Source organism: Embiotoca jacksoni, unplaced genomic scaffold, assembly GCF_022577435.1.
Source record: "Embiotoca jacksoni isolate LCO1_2020_lvr unplaced genomic scaffold, fEmbJac1.0.p SCAF_3, whole genome shotgun sequence".
NCBI lineage: Eukaryota > Metazoa > Chordata > Actinopteri > Embiotocidae > Embiotoca > Embiotoca jacksoni.
In genome coordinates this window covers 17,984,273-18,005,407 of record NW_027185381.1, presented here as the reverse complement: position 1 = coordinate 18,005,407, position 21,135 = coordinate 17,984,273, and the positions used below count along the sequence as shown (strand labels likewise).

At 38.9% G+C, this 21,135-nt stretch overlaps 1 protein-coding gene across 2 annotated transcripts; it reads left to right on the top strand.

The window, feature by feature from the left end:
- Positions 1–2,540: 2,540 nt before the first annotated feature.
- Positions 2,541–11,597, top strand: LOC138206078 (ubiquitin-conjugating enzyme E2 H-like). Of its 2 annotated transcripts, none has more exons than XM_069162562.1 (8): positions 2,541–2,768; positions 2,851–2,936; positions 6,260–6,336; positions 6,556–6,630; positions 6,744–6,783; positions 7,010–7,062; positions 8,473–8,601; positions 9,097–11,597. In XM_069162562.1, exons 2-8 carry the CDS (start codon positions 2,884–2,886, stop codon positions 9,219–9,221), a joined length of 552 nt encoding a protein of 183 aa, XP_069018663.1. In that variant the 5' UTR covers positions 2,541–2,768; positions 2,851–2,883; the 3' UTR covers positions 9,222–11,597. The 2 variants fall into 2 exon arrangements, with proteins under 2 accessions (XP_069018663.1, XP_069018662.1); XM_069162561.1 differs by having other exon boundaries at positions 2,541–2,773.
- Positions 11,598–21,135: the final 9,538 nt, after the last annotated feature.

Genomic DNA, 21,135 nt, shown 5'->3' with positions numbered 1-21,135 from the left:
TTTTATCTTTCTTTTGGCTGTCATGGCAATCTGCAATATTTCTAGTTACATCTCAGCACTTTTGCACCTAGCACAGAATATTACTACAAAATAAGCCTTTTGAGCCTACCTTTAGCCAAAATCACTCCAAAAAAATTATATGAAATGTTAAAACTGTGTTCTGCACAAATCCAAACTTGATAACAACATTGTTTAGGGCTTTGTCCCAGATAAATGTCAATGAAAAAGCTAGGATCGCATCAAAGTGCAGCAGTTAAAAGGTAAACTATGAGCTAGAAAACAACAGATACTGCAATATAATGGAACATATTCTCTGTGTCTCTAAATGCACATGGTTGGAGTGTGTGGTGTGTTAACTAAAACCTAAAACTGTCGTCATGACTCAGCAGGTTTGGGAAGGAGTCAGTGATGTGGTGCAGACACCATTTTACAGCTTGCTCTGAATTTACATACACAAACACACACACACACACACACACACACACACACACACACACACACACACACACACACACACAGGTACACACCTGGATTTATAATGAGTAAGCACTCCAGTAAAACAGAAAAAAAGCAGTTTGGGTGCACCATATAATGAAGTAATCACAGGCTAATGATGACTCAGTGAAGTAAAATTAAATTAAATCATGTTTTTACCTTTGCCAGTTACATGTGTGGTCAAACCTACATTTTGTTTACGCCACATCCATTTTCTCCTCATTGGTACAGTATCAGAGTTTTGAGATGTGAAAACATAGACATGAGCAACACATTTTACTTGTCTCGTGCCATGAAGAGGTCATCTGGTGACCACTCAAGAATCATCACAGGTCATGAGATTTCATGTGACTCCAAAACTGAATTCAGCAAAAGTTACTTGTTCATGCATGTTAAACGTGTTACCCCCTGCAGGTATGTGCTGCAGACATGGAAACAGGATCTTTGTTTCTTTGCACTGCTTCTATTGCAAATCTTTCCTCAAACCATTTGGTGTTTATTCTACTTAATAGCAGTGTGTACTTATATCTAAGTAAAGTGAAAGTCTTTATTTTATTTAAAAGGACAGTTTCCTCCTGTGATACTGGCTGTTAAAAGACCCCATACAGCAATGTCAGTGATGGGAGATAAAACCACACTCGTAATTCTGCGTAAAAATCTGTTCTAAAGTTCAACTGAAGGTAATACTTACCATTGGCTTACCAATGAGTAGCTCAAATTAACTGGGTGTCTTCCAAAGTTATGGTCTTTTTACTGTCAAATTCCCCTGCTGCAACTCAGCAAGCAAACACTATTTGTGGTAAAAAGCACTAAAAAAGCTTTGGGATATAACCACTTGATTTGATTAAACCAGATCTCACATTGTATTCAGAAAACCTTTGGAAGTAATTTCTTCCCAAGGGAGGCCTGTGGATTTTCTAATCCAATCACCTACAGTGAAAGATGTTGGAAAATGATTTCATTGCAGCCCATTTTTATAAGAGAAACATTTACAGTGACCAATAATGCTTTCAATACACATTCGGTGTAGACTTTACAGATTAAAAAACATTTCATTAAAAAGGAGAATTATGTCCAGTCAAGTCTGATATTTTTGCAGTCCAGAAACACAAATATACTAGAAAGGTGTAGGCTATTACAATTGGTACAGCTTATGACACTCTCTCTCTTTGGTTAAAACATTTACGGAAAGGGGAGAAACAATGAAAAGGAAAAGAACAACAATACTAACGCACCTTCAGCTTCAGAGTTTATTGTTATATGGCTGATATTTGGCTTCACTCCATTTTTAATTTGGATAAATTCCACTTCATTGTAATACTTTCATGAATATCATATTACTTAGCAATCATAAGTTTTAACGTGTGGTAAAAATGATCATTATGGTGGGTGGGCCTATACAGGGCTGGGTGGAATGGGGTTCCTCTGTTTCTGTTTTTTATTTGTAAATGGTTGTTGTTTCCCTCTGGTGCACTTTGATAGTGTTTCTTCTGGGAATGCATTTAAGTGAAAATATCAATAATGTAATATAGTTTGACCATAAAGTCAATCAAAGCCTCTCTAAAACAGCAGGATTTATTTGGATTTATATTTATAATTTGGCATGTTTTATTTTGCACACTTGTACTGGACATGATATTTCCTCATAAATAAATACATATTTGTTAAACTAATCTGTGAGATAAGCGGCTAAAATTACCCAATGACTATTCATATGCATGATTCATCATTCATTTGAAGAAACACAACTTTGGCCTGATAAGCTTATTTCAGCCTCTGAGTAGGTCAATTTGAGCATAGATCTAAATATAATAGACAAGCACACACTTTGTCTCTGCGCTCTTTTAGAGCAAACTCACACAAAAAAAACAACAACAAAAAAAAACAGAGTTACATTTCCTAAGTACATGTCGTTTTCCGTCTTTTGCAGAAACGACAGCAGCAGTTTTTATTTGGTTTGATACAAAACCTGCAAACGCGGTGTATTTGAGTTCTTGGAGGTGTATCTCTATGCCCGGAGCCCCTCCTCTCGCTTCGGTCGCTCGGGGTTGATGTCACCGGCGAAGAGAGTCTTCAGGACGGGGGCACCAACTAGCTTCAGGAAAGCACTTTCAGTCCGGAGCCACCGAGAGAACAACAACAAAAAAAAAGAAAAAAGAAAAGAAAAGAAAAGTGGGCGATGTTGCAGCTGGAAGATTGTTTATGGACATTGCGGGCAGGCTGTTGATCCAGTCCGGGGGGAGGCTCGTCGGTATTTTCAAGCTGAACGATTTGTGAGGTAGCTTTTTTTTTTTTTTTTTTTTTTTTTTGGTAGCCGCAGTATATATATATATATATATATTTATTTTTTTTTAGATCACTTTCTGAAAGGTGAACACACACAGAAAGATGTCGTCTCCAAGTCCGGGCAAGAGACGAATGGACACCGACGTGGTGAAACTGTATCCTGAAACAACTTCAACGAGCCCAAAATATCATCGTGGTTTTTTTGTTAATTGTCAGCCGCCTGTTGGCAGCTGCGGTGATGTATATTAACGTATATTAACGTGTATTAATGGATATTAAAACCCAGCTCTTGCGAGGTTTTTGTTAAAAGTGTGCAACACTTCGATGCTAACTGGCAGCTCCTGGTTTCTAAACGTTGGTCGTTAGCTCGTTGAGCTAAATGGCGAACAAGCCATTTGTTTTAACGTCGTTTGTCTGAAGTCTCTCGTTGTAAAAGGATTAGAAACGTTACGTTAACGATGCTCGCGGCTTGTTTTATATTAATGGTGAATTAAAGCAACGTGTTGGTGGGGAGAAAAGAAACAAAAAAAAAACCCTGTCGCCATAAATAACGTTGGCTTGTTAACTGGTGCTAGCTTTGGTTAGCCTTTAGCTTTTTAAAAAAAAAAAAAAAAAAAAAAAAGAAGAAGAAGAAAAAAAAAAGCGTTAAGTTAGCTCGTTAGCCGGTAATATGTGGTCTCGTTGAACTGACAACACGATGTAAACTACCGGAGATTAATCTTTTATGTTTTAGGTTCGTTCATTTAGAAAGGCGTGTTTATTTATTCGCGGTACGGTCACGTTAACGCCAAAGGTGAGCTAGCCGTGCAGCATGCACCGTGAGAACAATTAAGGTCGATGTCGAGACGATCTTTGACCAAAAAAATTACAACCTGCATTCATTTATGTTAGAAAAACAGAGAAACTAGACTTAAACCGACGTATGATTATGTTTTTATTATTATTATTGTTATTGTTATTATTGTCGACCGACTACAAACAGTCTTGCGTTCAACATAAACACATTATTAATGGTTTTCATCGTGAATAAGTCACGTTTTTTTGTGTTCAGCACACATTTTACAGTAAAAAAAAAAAAAAAAATGAAGCGGAAATATAATTTTATGTTACTTTTAGGATGCTGTTAAGGAAGAAGCAAACGGGTATGTTATGGTCCTTTTTTTTAAAAAATAATTATTATTCTCAATAACACGCATCTCTTTAAGGTGATATGTTAATTTGTTAACAGCTACATGTAGTGTCGTTTTTGTATATGCATGTTTTCTGTTATTCATCTTAATTTGCAGCTACCAGTTAAAGTTTTTTTTTTTTGCATGAAAGGTTTTCTGACAGCGTGAGCTGAATTGTTTTGTTTTTGTCCTGCAGCTAGATGCTGCTCTGTGATTGGTCAGCCTGTTACCATCCGGAACATGGTAGAGGGCGGGGCTTCACACACAGCTGATCGAGGAACAACAAGCGTGCTGTAGGGGTACACGCAGGGCTGGGAGTCTCCGTCCGCGACAAGGTGGAGGAGGGGGGGGGGGGGGACAGGGCTCCACACGCTGGCGCTGAGTGGGGGAACAAGTTGTTTTCGCCCCCCCTCCCCCCCCCCTCCAACAGACTAGAAAGTAGAGCCGCCACAATTCACGACTAATAATAATCGTTCAAATAATGGACGAAGCTAAATCATTTTTCTGTTCTAGTTTCCGAGCTGGGAGTATTTCCGTTTTTACTGTAAACCAAATATTTAGGGTTTTTAACTCTTGGTTAGACCGAACAAACAAAAAATTAAGAAGCAATTCTGCGTTGTGGGAAATTTAGATTTTTCGCCATTTTATAGACTAAATGCTTTTATTAGTTAGAGCCCTACAGAGATAGTTAAAAGTAAAAAAAAAAAAAAGAAGCTATTTGTGATTACCAAATATGGCTAATATGCAATAAGTGTTTTTAAAGTTGTTATAAAGTTGGACTTTTACATAAAAACCTTTTCAGATTTTGACACCATCAGTTTGATTACAGTACACAAACATGTACTTTGGGGGATCGGATTAGATTTAATTAGTGTTAAATCCTTGATTCACTTGTTTAATTTTCATAATTTAACACCTATTCACATCTATCTATAAAAAAATATGCAAGGGAAAATACACTCTAAGAGGCTACACTGTAAAATAAGGATTAGAAATAGGAGCACTACAGAAAAATATGTTTGGATCCATTCGCTCCCGCTGTTGTGAATCCTGTTTCGCCAGTTTCTAAACCCCCTCTTGGCACCAGTGTGTAACTCAAGATACCAAACAAAGTTTCATGTCGCGTCTTTAAATCCAATATGTGCGACTGAACCCCCTGTGAGAGATCACAGTTAATCCTGGCCTGCTCCCAGATATTTCAGACTAAGTATTTTCCACATCTATGGTAGGTTGTTTTGTTTCTTGTACAAATGGAGATAGAACAAATATACTCAATGTCATGACAAAAATAGGCAAAACACCTCTTATCGCTGTACCCGAGAACGGTGCTGATAAATCAGTGTGCACTGTGAGCTTTTATCAAAATAAAGGTTGTCCCTTGTGTAGCTATGTTACTCTTAGAGAGGCTGTGCCTGGGTTTCTTTGGAGAACCCTTGGGGTAAAGCACAAGAAATAGATGCACAGTTTTGCTGCACTTTTGTACATCCATAACAGGTTTTATTTATAGGACCCATTGCCTCGGATCACTTTTAGACTGTCTTCTTGGTCAATGGTTTGCAAACCTTTTTCTATTGAGTGACTGAGCTTTTTAAGCCGTCTCCTCTTCTGGTGGCTGTTCACAGTGATTTTGCCTCCTGACTCTTATGTAATAAAGCGTTATTTGTGCTCTAGCAGTTCTAACGAAATTAACATGTGTGCGTTATCTTGGTTTAGATGGTTGGAATAGAGATGACAGAAGGATTTATAACAGGATGATGAAACCGGGTGCAACAGTCGCTTTTTTTTGTTTTTTTGTATTTGATTTTTTTCACATCTGTCACTGTGTCAGAGTCACACAGAGTACTTCACTTTTCTTTGCTGCTGTCAGACAGCCGACTTCGTCTCATGTCTCATGCTATCAAGCACATGCAGTGATTATTAACCAACCAGAGCAGTCGACAGATTCTGTTTGATTGAAACAGCTCATGTTTATGTCTTTTTGTATATTGAGAAATGTGGAACAGATGTGAGTCACTGCAGTTTTAACAGTTTTTGTCTTTAGGTTAGATATGTTGTTAGACTATCCTGTCCAGTTAGGTTTTGTTGTGAAGGAGCTCTGTTTATTTGTTGTTTGAGTTTGTCTGCATCATTGATCTCACGGCTGATGTTATTGATCCCACGTTTGACATGTTTGTTCAGACGAGTTCACAAAAAAGGAAAGAGGCCGTTTGCTGAACTATTTTTAAATTGTTGAAAACATATTTGATGATTTTGAGGTTCTTTGCCTCAGTTGTTGTTTCGAGTATTCCCTTTCCTTAACCAGACGTCAGCATCGAGAGCAAGCATGAGGTCACTATCCTGAGTGGACTCAACGAGTTTGTGGTCAAATTCCACGGACCGCCTGGAAGTAAGAGCCTCCTGAAGTTTACTGATTTTAACATTGATTCTCCCCAGTGTTTACCAGCTTTTCACCAGTGCACTGTAAATAAATATAATCAGAAACTATAATTTAACATCCTGGACAATTACATCTGGAAATGGTTTAGTTTAGGGGTGTTTTTGGTTTGAGGGTAGGTTATTATTTTGTATTCATTATTTATAAATGTATTAATTGTTTTCATTTCAGCGCCATATGAAGGAGGTGTGTGGAAGGTCCGGGTGGACCTCCCAGATAAATACCCGTTCAAATCTCCATCAATAGGTACGAAACATTTTAAATCTGAAGCCTTGAAAACCTTTTTTTTTTTTTTTTTTACACTACAAATTTGCCCCGTCAAGCAATGCTGTTAAAACCTAAAACTTTTTTCCCCCCAGGATTCATGAATAAAATCTTTCATCCCAACATCGATGAAGCGTAAGTAGAGCAGTTTTAGATATCAGTGGTTGTTTGTATGCGACACCTTTTTATATTTCCTGTTTAAACCACTCATCACAGTTAAGACTGAATTGATTCTGTGGCGACAACCTGACAGCTTCAACACACATAAAAATGCTTATTGTTTTTTATATGTAAAGCTTTTTACTTCAAACTTTGGCTCCTTTTTTGCACCATTCGCTCACAGTGTTGTCTTGTGTTTCAGGTCAGGAACTGTGTGTTTAGATGTCATTAACCAGACATGGACAGCTCTCTACGGTAAGTCACAGCCGCGGCGCTCACCGGTCACTCTGATAAACTCACTGGCAGTGATAGCCAATAAAAAACACACAAAGCGAGCAGCTTACGCTGTATCGCTACAGTGCAGCTTCAGGCAGAGCGTCTCGCCTTAATCGGCTTACACTTCAGTGATAACTGCTGCTTGTATTGAGGTCATTCATTGAGCACTGGCAGGTGAGTAGATCTGATGAGGTCTTTAAACAGAATGTGGTGAACACACTCACCTGGAGGGGATTGTACAAGCGACTGTTTCAATAGATGCAGAATTAAATCCAACTTTCTGTCAGTCGTGTCCAGATTTAAGTTTACCTGTGCATCTCCGTGCACCAGGATGTACATGAGCTCTTTAGATTTGATCTGAGATTCTGTCACAGTAGAGGAAGACAGCTGAGGTGTTTGTTCCTCAGCTTGCTTTTTGTTGCACAGCTTTGATTGTCTTCTAGACACATGTTGTATGTTTGAAAACACCCTGATTATTAGTATGTGTGCATTTTTGAGAGGGCTGCACTGATGATCAACTTGAACTGTGATAACTAACAGACTCAACATTTGAACAAACCCTACAATACGGTCAGTAACCCGACTGAAGCATTATGATTTTGTTAACATGTCATTGAAACCTTCATAGCGCTATAATATTGAGTATAGTGATTCTCAGCATGTATTTGTAATTGGTGTTTATCCCGCAGAAGTTTTAATTATGTATGTGAATGTTGTTTTAGTTTGACAGACTTTTCAGACACAAAAAATGTCCCAAGATTGGTGTTCAAGTTCCAGAAGGTGCTAAAGGCGTTGAAATTGATTCTTTGGCTGCTCAGGAATACATAAGATGTTTCCCTGATCTTATTAATATTCTTTTAATAATAGCAGAACAGAAAGATGAGGTTTGTGATGTTGACCCTCAAGTGTCTTAGATGTTAATTGGGTTATATTTTTCTTACATTAGTTATGCACAAAATAGAAGTTTATAGAAAGAGAGGATGGTTTCCAAATTTTTTTTAATGACTGCGGCAATATGTTTGGGCTTGTTTTAATGCTGCAGAATAACCCATCAGATGAATTAAACATCTACAAACAACTAAACTTCTAAAAACTGCACAGGACAGGAAGGTTAACGTCAGAATAAATGCCAATAAAATGAGAGCTGTTATTTCTTTTTCTTTGCCATCACTTGAAAGTTGCTGTGGTTGATATCACCTGATCAGAAAACAGTGTAACTGTACATTGAACCTGTTTGAACATTTCATGACAAGAGAGACCTCTAGTGGTTGAAGTTGTAGCTGCACACATGAATGAGTGACTAAAAGTAACGTGAGCAGCTCATTGACATGGTTTTCTGCAGCTTCGTTGTTTTCTGTACTCACTAATGTTTCTCCCCACGTCCGCCAGACCTCACCAACATCTTCGAGTCGTTCCTCCCTCAGCTGCTCGCCTACCCCAACCCCATCGATCCTCTGAACGGGGACGCAGCTGCCATGTACCTGCACCGGCCGGAGGATTATAAACACAAGATCAAAGGTATCGTGCCTGTAACGTACACCAGAATACGCCTGCAATTTCTTTTCAAGAAGCTGCTGTCGCTTTTTGAAAAGACAAAGCGTCACCATGTCACACAGGGTTGCAACTTCAAAACAAGATCAAATGTTTGTTTGTGAGAGTTCAGTTTTTTTTTTTTTTAATGCAGATTAACTTTGCTGAACAACAGCAGAGCTTACCTGCTTCGTGCCTGGTCCTCCCTGACCACGTGTATGCTCAAACTTCATGACTTGTCATCCATGCTGACTTAAAACTGGACTTATTTATTCCTAAGATATCTTTCCGACCGATGTGATCCATTTGAAGGCTTCTCAACTTGTGATTGTTTTATCAGAAAAGCATTTTTCGAATCGTATAAACTGTCTATTAATTACAGAAGCGCTCCTTACCCATATCTGTGAAGTCGTGAGAAGAGGTTAAACTGCTGTGGTCGTCACATGGACTCAATCCGTCTCTGTACTTGTGTGTCTCTTCCAGAGTACATCCAGAAGTATGCCACAGAGGAGGCTCTAAAGGAGCAGGAGGAGGGAGGGGGCGACTCCTCCTCCGAGAGCTCCATGTCAGACTTTTCGGAGGATGAGGCTCAGGACATGGAGTTGTAGTGAAGGCGGAGCCACCTTCACCTCGCAACAGACTGTCGTTTCCTAAAGAGCAGAAACTCAGTACTATATTCATATTTAAACAAGACAATTTTTTTACAGCAACACGAGGATTTTTATTGCTACATGAGGTTTTTGCAGTATGATATTGCAAAACATGAACTCTTATTTAGGAATTCGTTACCACCTGCCCTTCCCCCTCCTCTTCATCCCGAGAGCCTGTTTAGATCAGAAAAGAGTGCATCGTCGACTTCTTTGAACTTCTTTGGTCTTCATGCTGCGTGACAGAGTCTAAATTGAGCAGCGAGACCAACACAGGAGGACAGGCATTAACACAAAACTGGACTGGTTTCCCATTCGTACCACAGGCCACGTTTCACCACCTCTTCTGTTATAACAAACCCAAGTTTTATTTTTCTTACCTTTTATTGTAGTTTTCCTGCATCATCAGGCATCTTTCTCTCGCAGACTGCAGGATGAAAATCCACGATTTCTGAGCGGTTTCGATTTAAAAAGAACGAGGAAACACCCCATTTTTTTAATATTTTTTTTTTAATTCTTAAACTGTTCCCTTTAATTTTTTTGGACACTGCCACCATGAGGAGTTGCCATTTTAGTCATCACTTCCCAGGAGTGGAGGACCAGAAAGCCACAGCGCGGTCGTGTGTTCAGACTGCCTCTCCGACAGGACTGCCCTGTGTGCAAACCTGCAGACACTTCACACACCATCAAACAACCAGCGCATCAACCATGACGAGTCACACAAACGCCACAGCGTGCGTGTCTCTGTGTGTGTGTGTGTGTGTGTGTGTGTGTGTGCGTGTGCGCGCATGAATGTACTTCATTAATAACCTCGTACTGGCCCCTGATGCTCAGCAGAAATCAGAAGAGAAAGTTTGTGATCCATCTTTTTGTCAGCACTCTTCCTCCTCCTCCTCCTCCTCTCCGTTTTAGGAAAGTGTTTGTCATCCTCTGAGTATCTTTGTATATTGTGGCATGACACACACGTAAAGTTTGTGTAGGGCTTTGTGGAGCTGTATCGCTGTAGACATGAAGAGGACGCCTCTGAGTCGGGTTGGGTTTGGTGGGGATTATCCAGGTCCCTTGTTGAATTGTTGAACTTCTTAACTTTTCCTATTGCTTGTGTTGAACTATAATAGGTGTTTGACTTGCGTAGGGATAGTTAGTTTTTTTGCGGGTGGTGAATCCTATCATAATGTATGGTTTAATACTTATATAATACACTAGTTTAAAAACTACTTGTCCTGTAAAGATGAGGAGAGTTACACATCTTTGACTCTTTGTTTAATCAAATCCTCCAAAGACATGTTGCACCCCTGCTCCTCTGCACCCCCTTCTTATGTAAATGTATCCATCAAAGATGATTTACGTTGTCAGGCAGAAGCGCTCTTTGTTTCAGCCAATCAACAGGTCACATTTCCTTTTTTTTCTTTTCTTTAAATGGTGGGACCAAAATCTAATGGATCTACAGGCTTAAGTTTCACGTGTCACAAAAAAGAAGAACGCTTCCTCAGGCTGGATTTCTGGATGAAAGGGTTGAGTATATAAACACTCTCAAATGGCTTTTTCAAATTAGTTCAAACTTCACATCAGGGCCAAGTTTTTTCTCCTTCAGAGGACATTTTAAAAAGATTTTGTTTTGGTTTACCCCTGAGAAGGTTCATGTGCCTGTTAAGGATAGTGTGGAGGAGGTGTTACCCGGAGCTGCGACAGTTTACTGTTAAATTTCATGATGGTACGCTGGCCTGTGTTTTGGTGCAGGCTTGAAGTCTGATACATGTTTGTAACATTCATTCATGGCATTGCAGATCAGTATTTCTGTAAGGAAACAACAATGAGAATCTTACTTGTCACCATTAAAAGGGGCCATTTCTTGTTTGAAGAGAAATTGATTATAATAAAAAGTTGAATTAATCATTTATTAAGAATGATATCAGGTTCCATGGTGTCTTGCAAGAAGGTGTTAACCTTCATTTAAACATGAACATAGGTTGGTGAAACCAGCATTAAAAATGTATGTTAAATAGTCTCGTTAAAATGGCTCTAATTAGCCTCGGTAACCAAATATATGTCGGTTTGAGTGTTAGGACGACATGATGTCACAGGCAGTTTTCATTTGCAACAAAAATAAAAAACAAACCACTGTCCAGCCTTGTTTGTCATTATCTGGATTCAATATGTATTTTTATTAATGAAACATATATTTGATGCCTATAATTTGTTTTAATGCTTTCATTTTTATCTTTTGAGTCCTATGTCCCGGATACAGACCAAGGTATCCCAGATTTTTAAAAGGCAAAAAATGAATAAATGTGCTTCCTTGTAACTTGACTATATAAATAAATAACAAAAAACATACTAATGACTTCATTATTGTGCTTGTGTTTATGACAGGTGTGGAGGTAAAAACAAATTGGTTTGTCTTTTTGGAATTGTTCCTCTTGAGATTTCTGTTTTATTCAAATAATATTATTTATTAAATGTAATTGTCCCTGGGCTTGGGACTGGTCAAATGTAGTGAAATTAAAGTTGTGTGCAGGAATAAAATAGTGTTTATTTTAGGGAAAATCCCACTGACTGAATGATTATAACGGTTGTCTCTCTGCTGTCCACTAGATGGCAGTCCCATCTGTCTGTCTTGTAGGCCTACGGGACACTGGAAACGTCTAAGACAATTATAGTTAACCTTTAAGGTTTAATGTTTAAATACTTAAATAGAATAAAATCCTATAAGCGTTTAATTACAAAAAGGTTTTTCACCATACACATCTAGAGGGAATTATATATTATTATATATTCAGTTTTCATGTTTTATTGCTGTTTTTATAGGTGTCAGGGTTTGTACAGCAACAATATCCTTCTTAAATACTGAGAAAAACGTTTTTTGTGTCTGTGATGAGTCCACTCATGTGTTCATGCAGGGAAATCACAGGTGTAAATTATAAAAAATAATGATGGCTGAATATCATTTAGCTGCTTCAGTTCCAGGGTCCTGCTATTGACTCACACTGATGTGGCTCACTGACACACTTGAATTAAAAAGAGATACTGTTGAAGTTATTGGTAACACCTGTGAAAATGTGAAAATGAGCTGAAGTGTGAGTATTTTTTTTAATCTTTACTAAGGTTTGATCTACTTTTTTTTTTCTTTTTTTCTGGATATGTTTTTGTTTATTCATTATGAAAACCTAATACTTTTTTTTAAAAGGCCTAAAATACTGTCTCGAAACAAATTTGGAACTATTAATCAAGGCCTTTTTTTGGTTGGCATCAAGGAATCATCTAAATTAATGGATGAAGGTGGTCCTTCTGTGTGTTGAGATGATGCTCTAACAGAAAGTATAATGATCTTATTAAATATTCATTGCTGTGTGGCCATGCAGCCTCTTTCTGAGCATATTCAGGTTTCCAGTTTCAACATCAGTTTAATTTGGCTGGATGGCGACAACGCGGATGAGGCGTTTGGCCATTCTCTTCACAGATTTAAAAAGTGCTTTAAAAGCAACAGTATTTTGGGTCATCAGCTCTATTAAATTATCCGATGTTTGATATCTTTTTTCAGGCTCAGGTTAAATATGAAAAATAAGATTAAAATAATTGTTTTAACACAAAACATCCGTGTTTTAATCCACCCTTAATTATAAATATATTTTGGTGTAACTGGGTGTGTTTCCTGAGTAATAAAACAGTGATATATTTATTCAAAAATAAGAGTAAAGTTATTTCAGAGTAATTCGAGCAGCAGCAGGAGCAGCAGAGGGGTGCGGAGGGCGATGAGACGCTGCCGGCCGGCTGCGCCTCCTTCATAATGTATGGAGAGGACAAAGGGTGCGCGGGTGGATTTCAGCTTCAACTTTGAAAGAGCCGTAACCCAAACCTGTCCCATCCGACTCCGATGGTTTCACATCAGCTGAAAGGATGATGGCACTTTTTCCACCTGCAATCTGTCTAATAATCACCGACAGCAGGTAAATGAGCCCGTAGAAACCTTTGGGTGCTGGTATATAACAAGGAGCAGAGGAGGCCTGCGCTCGGAGAAACTTTCAGACCCTTGGAGGGATGAGAGAGCAGATGAGCTTCAGGCTTGGCTGCAGCAGGGTGCCACACCCGGTGGATGCTGGTAAGTCCCATAGTTTTATTATATAGTGAGTAGCAAATGATTAGTAAAATTTGACTTGAAATTGAGCATAGTAAATTAAAACTAAGACTTAGAACTTGTGTTTTCGTCTTACATTATCTTTATGACATGAAGTAGCCTTCGCCAGCTTTTATTGCTCGTGTGCCCCGATGATTTATTTTTAAATAGCCACATCAACAATTTGTGTTTGGAGTATGCCAAGCTAACTAACTAATTTGATGGACAATATTAAATGACCAATCTCGTGTCCCTCATCATCGCCACTGCAGTGCGCGTTCAGTGCGTAAAAAGCGCAGGACGAAATGTACTATAGGCCTGTGTATGGAAGCGGCAGAAGGAGAGGGAGGAGGGCGGCGTGGATTACTATACTGCCAGTGGGTTAAGATGCTTACCAACTAATTACCTGTCCACTAGAAAATCCCCTGCTCTACAGCCCAAACAAGCAGGGAGCCACAAGAGACGGAGACATGGAGATATGGAGAGTAAACTAAAGTGTGGACCAGCGGACTGCTACATAAAAAGTAATCTCTCCTTTACAACATGAAGGCGAGCTGACTTTAATGTATTTAAAGACTGTTTGTGACGATATTCTACTGCTGGATGCTTTAGAAGGTTTAGGTCAGTGAAGACGCTTTTATCTCTCTCTAAATTGAGAGTGGTTGTGCCCATTGAGGACATTGGATCATCTTTACAAGGTAAGAAGCCCAATAATGCTTCTGAAAACACGTGGCAAAATCCAGTCTAACTAGATTAATACAGAGGGAATAACAGGGCTACTTATTATTAAAATGGCTGTAAATTAAGAAATGGTTGTGATCTCCAGTCGCTGGTGTGAATATAAAACTTTATCTTTGAAAATGATGAGTTTATGTTTTATCTTTCTGTAAAGAGCATCAGGTTACTGCAGAATTCAAGATGTAAAGATCTGAAAACTGGTGACTATGACATGCGGTTGATTGAACCTTCACTGCCTCCATGAATTATATTAATTAAAGGGCCTGATTATATATTATTATCTGGAAAATGTCATCACAGACAATTATCACTCTGTAGTAAGAGCAACCAAGATATCAGGAGCGACTGAAAACGTCCAAATAACCAACAACTTCAGGAAATTTTGATTGATGCTTTCTCACTCTGTTTCTGTCTCTCTCTCCCACAAGCTTTTTACTCTATTGATCTCTCCCGGAAACGGGAAGATGAGCCCTGCTTTGGGACCCATTTGGAGCATCTCAAAAATCACTTAGCTCATCATTCCCTACAGCCAGAATCAATCTGAGCAGCAGCTCCGCTCCTTCACCGTGCTCAGGATGGCTCTCATGGAGGCCAGGAATGTGGCAAAATACTAAAACAAGTAACAATCCAGTGGTAGACTTTAGACGTCAAGAATATCTGCAAGCTGATTCCTTTGACGATTTAAAGAAAGTGGGTAAATTGAGATAAATAGAGCTACAAGGCATTTCCGGTCAGCAGCAGATGGCATAGCTGGATTTACTCCCCATCCTGTGAGGTAGACAAAACAGAGATGAAGGAAGGACACCATTGATTCTGATACCGTCTGATCATTTCCACTCTGCACAGGACTCCAAACACAAGACTCTCCAAACTTAAAAGAGGTCAGCACAGTTTTTACATACATCCAGGTTTTGATCCAGCTCTGTTGAAGTAAAGTTGAACTACACTTACATCTCCTCCTGTTCTGTGTATGGCACTGGTAGAATTCACTGTCACAGCACACTATCAGTGAATTACCATAGGGCCATAAACAGAGTAGAGACAGAACCACACTGCCTGCGTCCGGTTCCTGATTCTGATTCAGATTTAAGTGTAAAACCCGCAGATGGATCTGCCCTCAAAACCAAGCGCTGTGTCTTAAACATCTTCTTTGCCCATTTTGGCACTAGCACATTTTTGCTTTGTCTCTTGTTGTTTGAGCAATCATGTGTAGTGCCAATATGGGACAAGAGAGAAACTCAGCTGTGTGTTTTCACGTTTAAAGGAATCCCAATCAGCCATTTCTACATATTCTTGTGTATTATTTTTGTGTAAGAGAGAAACAAACATAGAGGTGAGGGAGGAACGAGGAGGATGGACTATGGATCTCATCGATTGCGCCGTCGCCTCTCAGATGTCACGAGTTGCCATGGAGGTTCGTGCTCTGAGACGCCACTCCATGTAACCTGAACTTCGGTTGTCACACAGATCTGGTGGCGGTGACCGGTGCACCGACTCTCCCACAGTGTTTGGCAATGGTAGAACTCACTCTGGTGGGTTGGAAGGATCCGGTGGTTCTAGACTTGCCAACAACTGACCGAGAGCTTTTACCCGTCTACCCTCCACCAGCCCACGAAACCATCGCAGGAAGAGGACGATTTTATGTTTTGAGATGTGAAAATCTTCCTTCTAGTCTACAGGACTGGGTTAGGTGTTATGAAGGTTTGTGAGAGTGTGGGCACAGATATTGGTTGTGTGAGTGACTGCAGGCGGAGCAGTGAGGGGTTAACATTGATCATCCCCCCCTGGGCGTTCTTGCAGTCGCAGAACACCGTAGTGATCTGCAAGAACACAGAAGGTTCTTCAAGAAGAAGCCAAAGACAGAAATGTACCGCAAGTCCAGTGAGTGTGCTGGTCGGGAAAACGTGCTCTTTGCCCCGCCTCAGATGTTTGATGCCCCTCAGGGTCGTCTCAGCCACAGTTAGCTGATCATGACATCAAACTCTTGTGTCATCTGAGACCTCAAACACTAAAGGTATGAACCAAGAGGAGACTTTGATTATTAGGCCATAGCACATGAATCCATACACGGGCCATTAAGCTCTGAGTTGACTATCATCTGCCCGGATCAATAAATCAATGGTGGTTGGCTGTGAAAGGAGCAGCTGAAGGCCTGTAACTGTAAATCCTCGGTCTTGGTGTTAGCAGCAGCAGCAGCAGCTACAGGAGCTCATCTTATGGTGCAACCTGATCTTACTCAGTCACGAAAGCTCTGAAGTGCTGCGGAGGTTCATTGGAAAAGATGTTAGTGTTGCGTACACACTATTAAAACCCACAGACACTTTGGCAAATGCATCATGATAAACTCCTGTTTGAAATACAGTAGCATTTGCCGAAGTAGCTGCTATTGAGAACACTAAGGTGAATTCATCACTTGTTTCTGGGAGTTTAAGGTTCTTTTAAAGACATGAGGTGAAGTTTATAAACTACAGGTACACACAAATCACACATGGTAAGTTTTTAAAGTCAATTCTGATTAAATGTTTTAGGCTTGAAAATAGTTTTAAAAAAAGGTTTCTCCAAAAGGATTATATTCCTGACATTGTGAGGAAGGTTTTGAAACTAAATTTGGGGAATTATTAATGGATATAATATATTCTGACAGCTAAATTCATATGGGTAATTCAGGAAAACAACATTTTGTCTGTCATTAGTGATAGAAGTGGAAAATTACACATTACATTGAGGATGTAATGTATTTTAAAGATGTAAAACGTTCCTGAGTTACAATAAAATATATGTAAAATGATGCACTAAAACATTTAGAATAAGTCTTTGCATCTTGGATTGAAATACTTACTTTATTAATGTATTATTTATATTACTTAATGTATTTGTCATTTAAATGTAATGGTGTTTAAAAAACGAATTAACTAATTATTATTAGGGGCTAGTCTGAAGTGTTTACAAGAAGGAGGCACAATTTAGATCAATTTAGAGAAAAGTGAAGAATCTGACTACACAACGTAGAGTACATTTTGGCTGAAGGTCTCAAAAAATTGCAGCACATTACTGTATCTGTGTATCTTTAGAGCAGTCAGAGCAATCAGGGGCTGATATACGTCTATCATGTTTCAGTGCAAATGCTGTGAGAGTCCATTATGGCCAACTGCAGAGGATGTGAGCTTAAGTGGTGCCAGTAGAGAGAGGAAGGAGGGAGGTCGACACGCTGACAGCTGGTACGAGTGATTAGACCATGTAGTGATGCAGGGAAGGCATCAAAGCTCTTTAGGGAGAATCCCTAACTGGGAGGAGCCAAGGACACACACACACACACATACACGCACATACGCACACACACACATACACGCACATATGCACACACACACATACACGCACATACGCACACACACACATACGCACACACACACACACACACACACACACACACACACACACACACACACACACACACACACACACACCCCAAATCCTGATACACTTCCTGGTTGCTAAAACTGCCTACAAACTCATCTTACAGGTCCAACAGAATATAGGCTGCACAGGCCATCTGTCTTCTTCTGATGCATCACCTACCCATGGATTATCAGCAGCTCTGCCTGAGGACACACACACACACACACACACACACACACACACACACACACACACACACACAACACAAACACACTCTAACCCCCCTCTGACTATGAGATACTAATACAGGAGAATGAGTGGTGTAATTAGATTAGATTGGGTGCGGAAACTGATGGATCTCCTCATTAATCTCATCCACTAATGGCTGTTTAATTGCTATTGTCTCAACTGCTCTTTTGTACTGTATATCACTGTGTTACTTGTCTGTTGTTACATTAAAGGTACTTTACACCAATCTCAACACGTGACTATCAGTTCATTCAGCATTCAGGAGATTACCTCAGAATATAGATGACAGGTGAAATGCTTCAGAGTAATAAAGAAAAGGCCAAAGTCTGGAGCAAACACTGAAGACTTGTTGGTTTATAATTTGTCATGAATACCAGAAAATGAAAGGAGGAACAGATGAGCCTGGTTTCAGTGACAGGTGCACTCGTGTGTGAATGTTTCTCTCCCACAGCATTAGTGACTCACCTTTAGTCTGCTGCCCTGAAGAAACACAGTGTACAGTTCAGCTGTGCCCTGGTATACACACAAGCCCCCCCCCCCCCCCCCCCCCCCCGCACGCACTCGCACGCACTCGCACGCACTCGCACGCACACACACACACACACACACACACACACACACACACACACACACACACACACAAGACTCTGGATTACAGTAATCCAGGGACCTGGGGGTATTTTTAGGACTCCATGACCAGGGGCAGACAATTGAGGAAAACAGATCTTGAATGTCATATAACCAGCTGGATTTTCCTGGAACAGAGTTAATTACTTAGCGTCTAGAAGGAACCCAAACTAATGCTGACACCTAATTAATTCTGCATGTAAAGCAGAATTAGTATCAGAGAATCTTTATGGATCAAAAACAAAACTCTGAATTCATATCAAGGAATCCGATTTTAATTTATTCATTCAGGATTTCTAACTCTAAAGCAAATTAATAACTTAATTAAATTTAATATTTTACGTGGAGGCTATTCGGTAAAACTATGACACCAATCACTAAATTTAAAATGTGACATTATGATACAAATGAAATTTAAATTCATCAAATTATTTTGTATATGTAAAACATTGGATAGAGACGTATGTGGCAGATAGAGGACACAACATATGACAAAAGGACTCTGAAAAGCTCTTAGATATAGTTTATATATGTGAGGTATGTTTTTTAAAAAGGAATTCTGTTGTCTGCAGCGGGATCATTTCACACATAACAAAGTAATGATCGTCTTCTCTGTTACAAGTTTAAACTCTCTATATTACTATAAATGCAACACAGCCTAATGAAGGTTGTATGCTTATCTATAATTTCAAGAACACTCAGATATTAAACTGGTTAATTGTTAAGTACATGTTAAAATATCCTATATATATGAACTGAGATAAACAGTCACAGAAGGACAGAACACACTCAATGACCAGTATAGACCAGGGTTGAATTTCTTCAATATCAAAGAAAAGTATCGTGTTTGTATATTTTTTTCTGATATTTCCATTTTACATCAGAATAATAATGAATACAATTTTTTAGAATACTATAAACATCTTTTAAATGTTGCATAAGAATATGAATTTAACACTAATTTGGATGTGTTCTGTGGTTATTGTGCAGTTTATGATACATCTGAAATGATACAGTTCAAAGACTTGGAGGCTGAAATATAATCGTTTAATTTGTATTCATTCAATAACAGTTTGCCTCTATTACAGAGTTTAAAACAAATGGTTCATTTTTGCAGGTGTGTAAGTTTACAGCTGGAATCTTTGAACACCATTTAAGTCAGGACAGACGTCATCATAGATGAAATAATGTTACAGAATGCACACAAACACTCTCCAGAATTGTATCTAAGAGAGGACATCTGAGGCAACTCAACCTCCTCACCCTGCAGATTAGGTGAAGTGCGTACACACAGATGGGTTTCCATCCCTTCAGAGGACATTACATTGACTAACATTAATTTCCTGGAGACCTATAAAGACCATGGTCTCTATTTGCCCAAATTAAACTCTTACCCTAAACTTAGTCCAAGTCTTCACCTAAAAATTCAATGATTTATGTTAAGGGAAGCTTCATATCTCCAAAAGGGAGGCGGGTTCCCACGTTAAGAGTTTGCAAACAGGGTCAGGTCCCCACAAAGTGAGTAATACAAGTACACTCACGATTATTCAAAACGTACTTGTGTTAGATAGTGTTAGTAGGACTGAAGCACTGCAGCCTTTAATGGTGCGGAAAACAAGCAATTACAATCACTGCTTTACAAGACAACAGCACTCTTATGCTCCCTAGTGGTTAAATGTAATTGTAAGATGATGCAGTCTTTGCAGAGATTGTGACTTGGCTGCTTCCAACCAGCAGGTCTTGGTCAGATTTGCCATACATCACTGTTTGTTGATAACAATGTGGACTTTATATGGATAAACCTGTGTATAAAGGGTGGTGCATATACTGCAGGTAAGTTCAATAAATGAAGGTTAAAAGTAAAACACTGTTCTTACTGTTGTAATTGTTTTCTACAGATCTGACAGAAATATGGGAGAATCTTTAAAAGAAAAACAGATTTTTTTTTTTTTTGTTAAAACATGTCTGGGTTAACTTCAGTTATCATTTAGAGCATTAAGTAAATTAGTAAATTGGCATTATTATTATTATTATCACATAATATTATCAGATATCAAACAGCAACAACATCGTCTCAACAGGTTATCAGCTTTGTGTCTGCGATTTATACATCATATATAAATGCATTGAGTGTACAAGTTTCTGATAACCTAAATGTCACAGCTGAGCTTAATATAAGTTTAAGTTCATGTTAAATATTAGGCTTAAATCAGTATTATAGGATTCACTAAAGTATTTGACATGCACAAACGCATTTCTCCCTCCTCACTGATAATCAGTAAATACTCATCACTCTTGATCACTTGAGATTTCAATTTATAGCCTGCATATGGTCAGTTAAATGCATATATATATATATATATATATATATATATATATATAAATATATATAATAATAACAACAATGCTAATGTAATATATACAACAGCATTGTTGTTATTATTCGAAGTAGAAGAGTAACTGTGTTTCTCTTAATTTTAACCCTTTCAGATTCAGTTCAGAAATCACTGATTATATTCTGGACACTGAACATTTAAAATCTTGAACAGTGTAACACAAAATGAGACACAATTTCACATAAAACATAAAACTTAGAGGAGCTTCAGACTGTAGAGGGCATCAGTGCTCCGTCTGCAGGACTGTGGGAGGGTTTTCAAACCTTAATACCTGTTCAACGATGATTTCTGTTAGATACATCCAAATCTGTGTTTGTATGTGTGTGTGTGTTTGAGAGTAAAAAAAAAATTATCT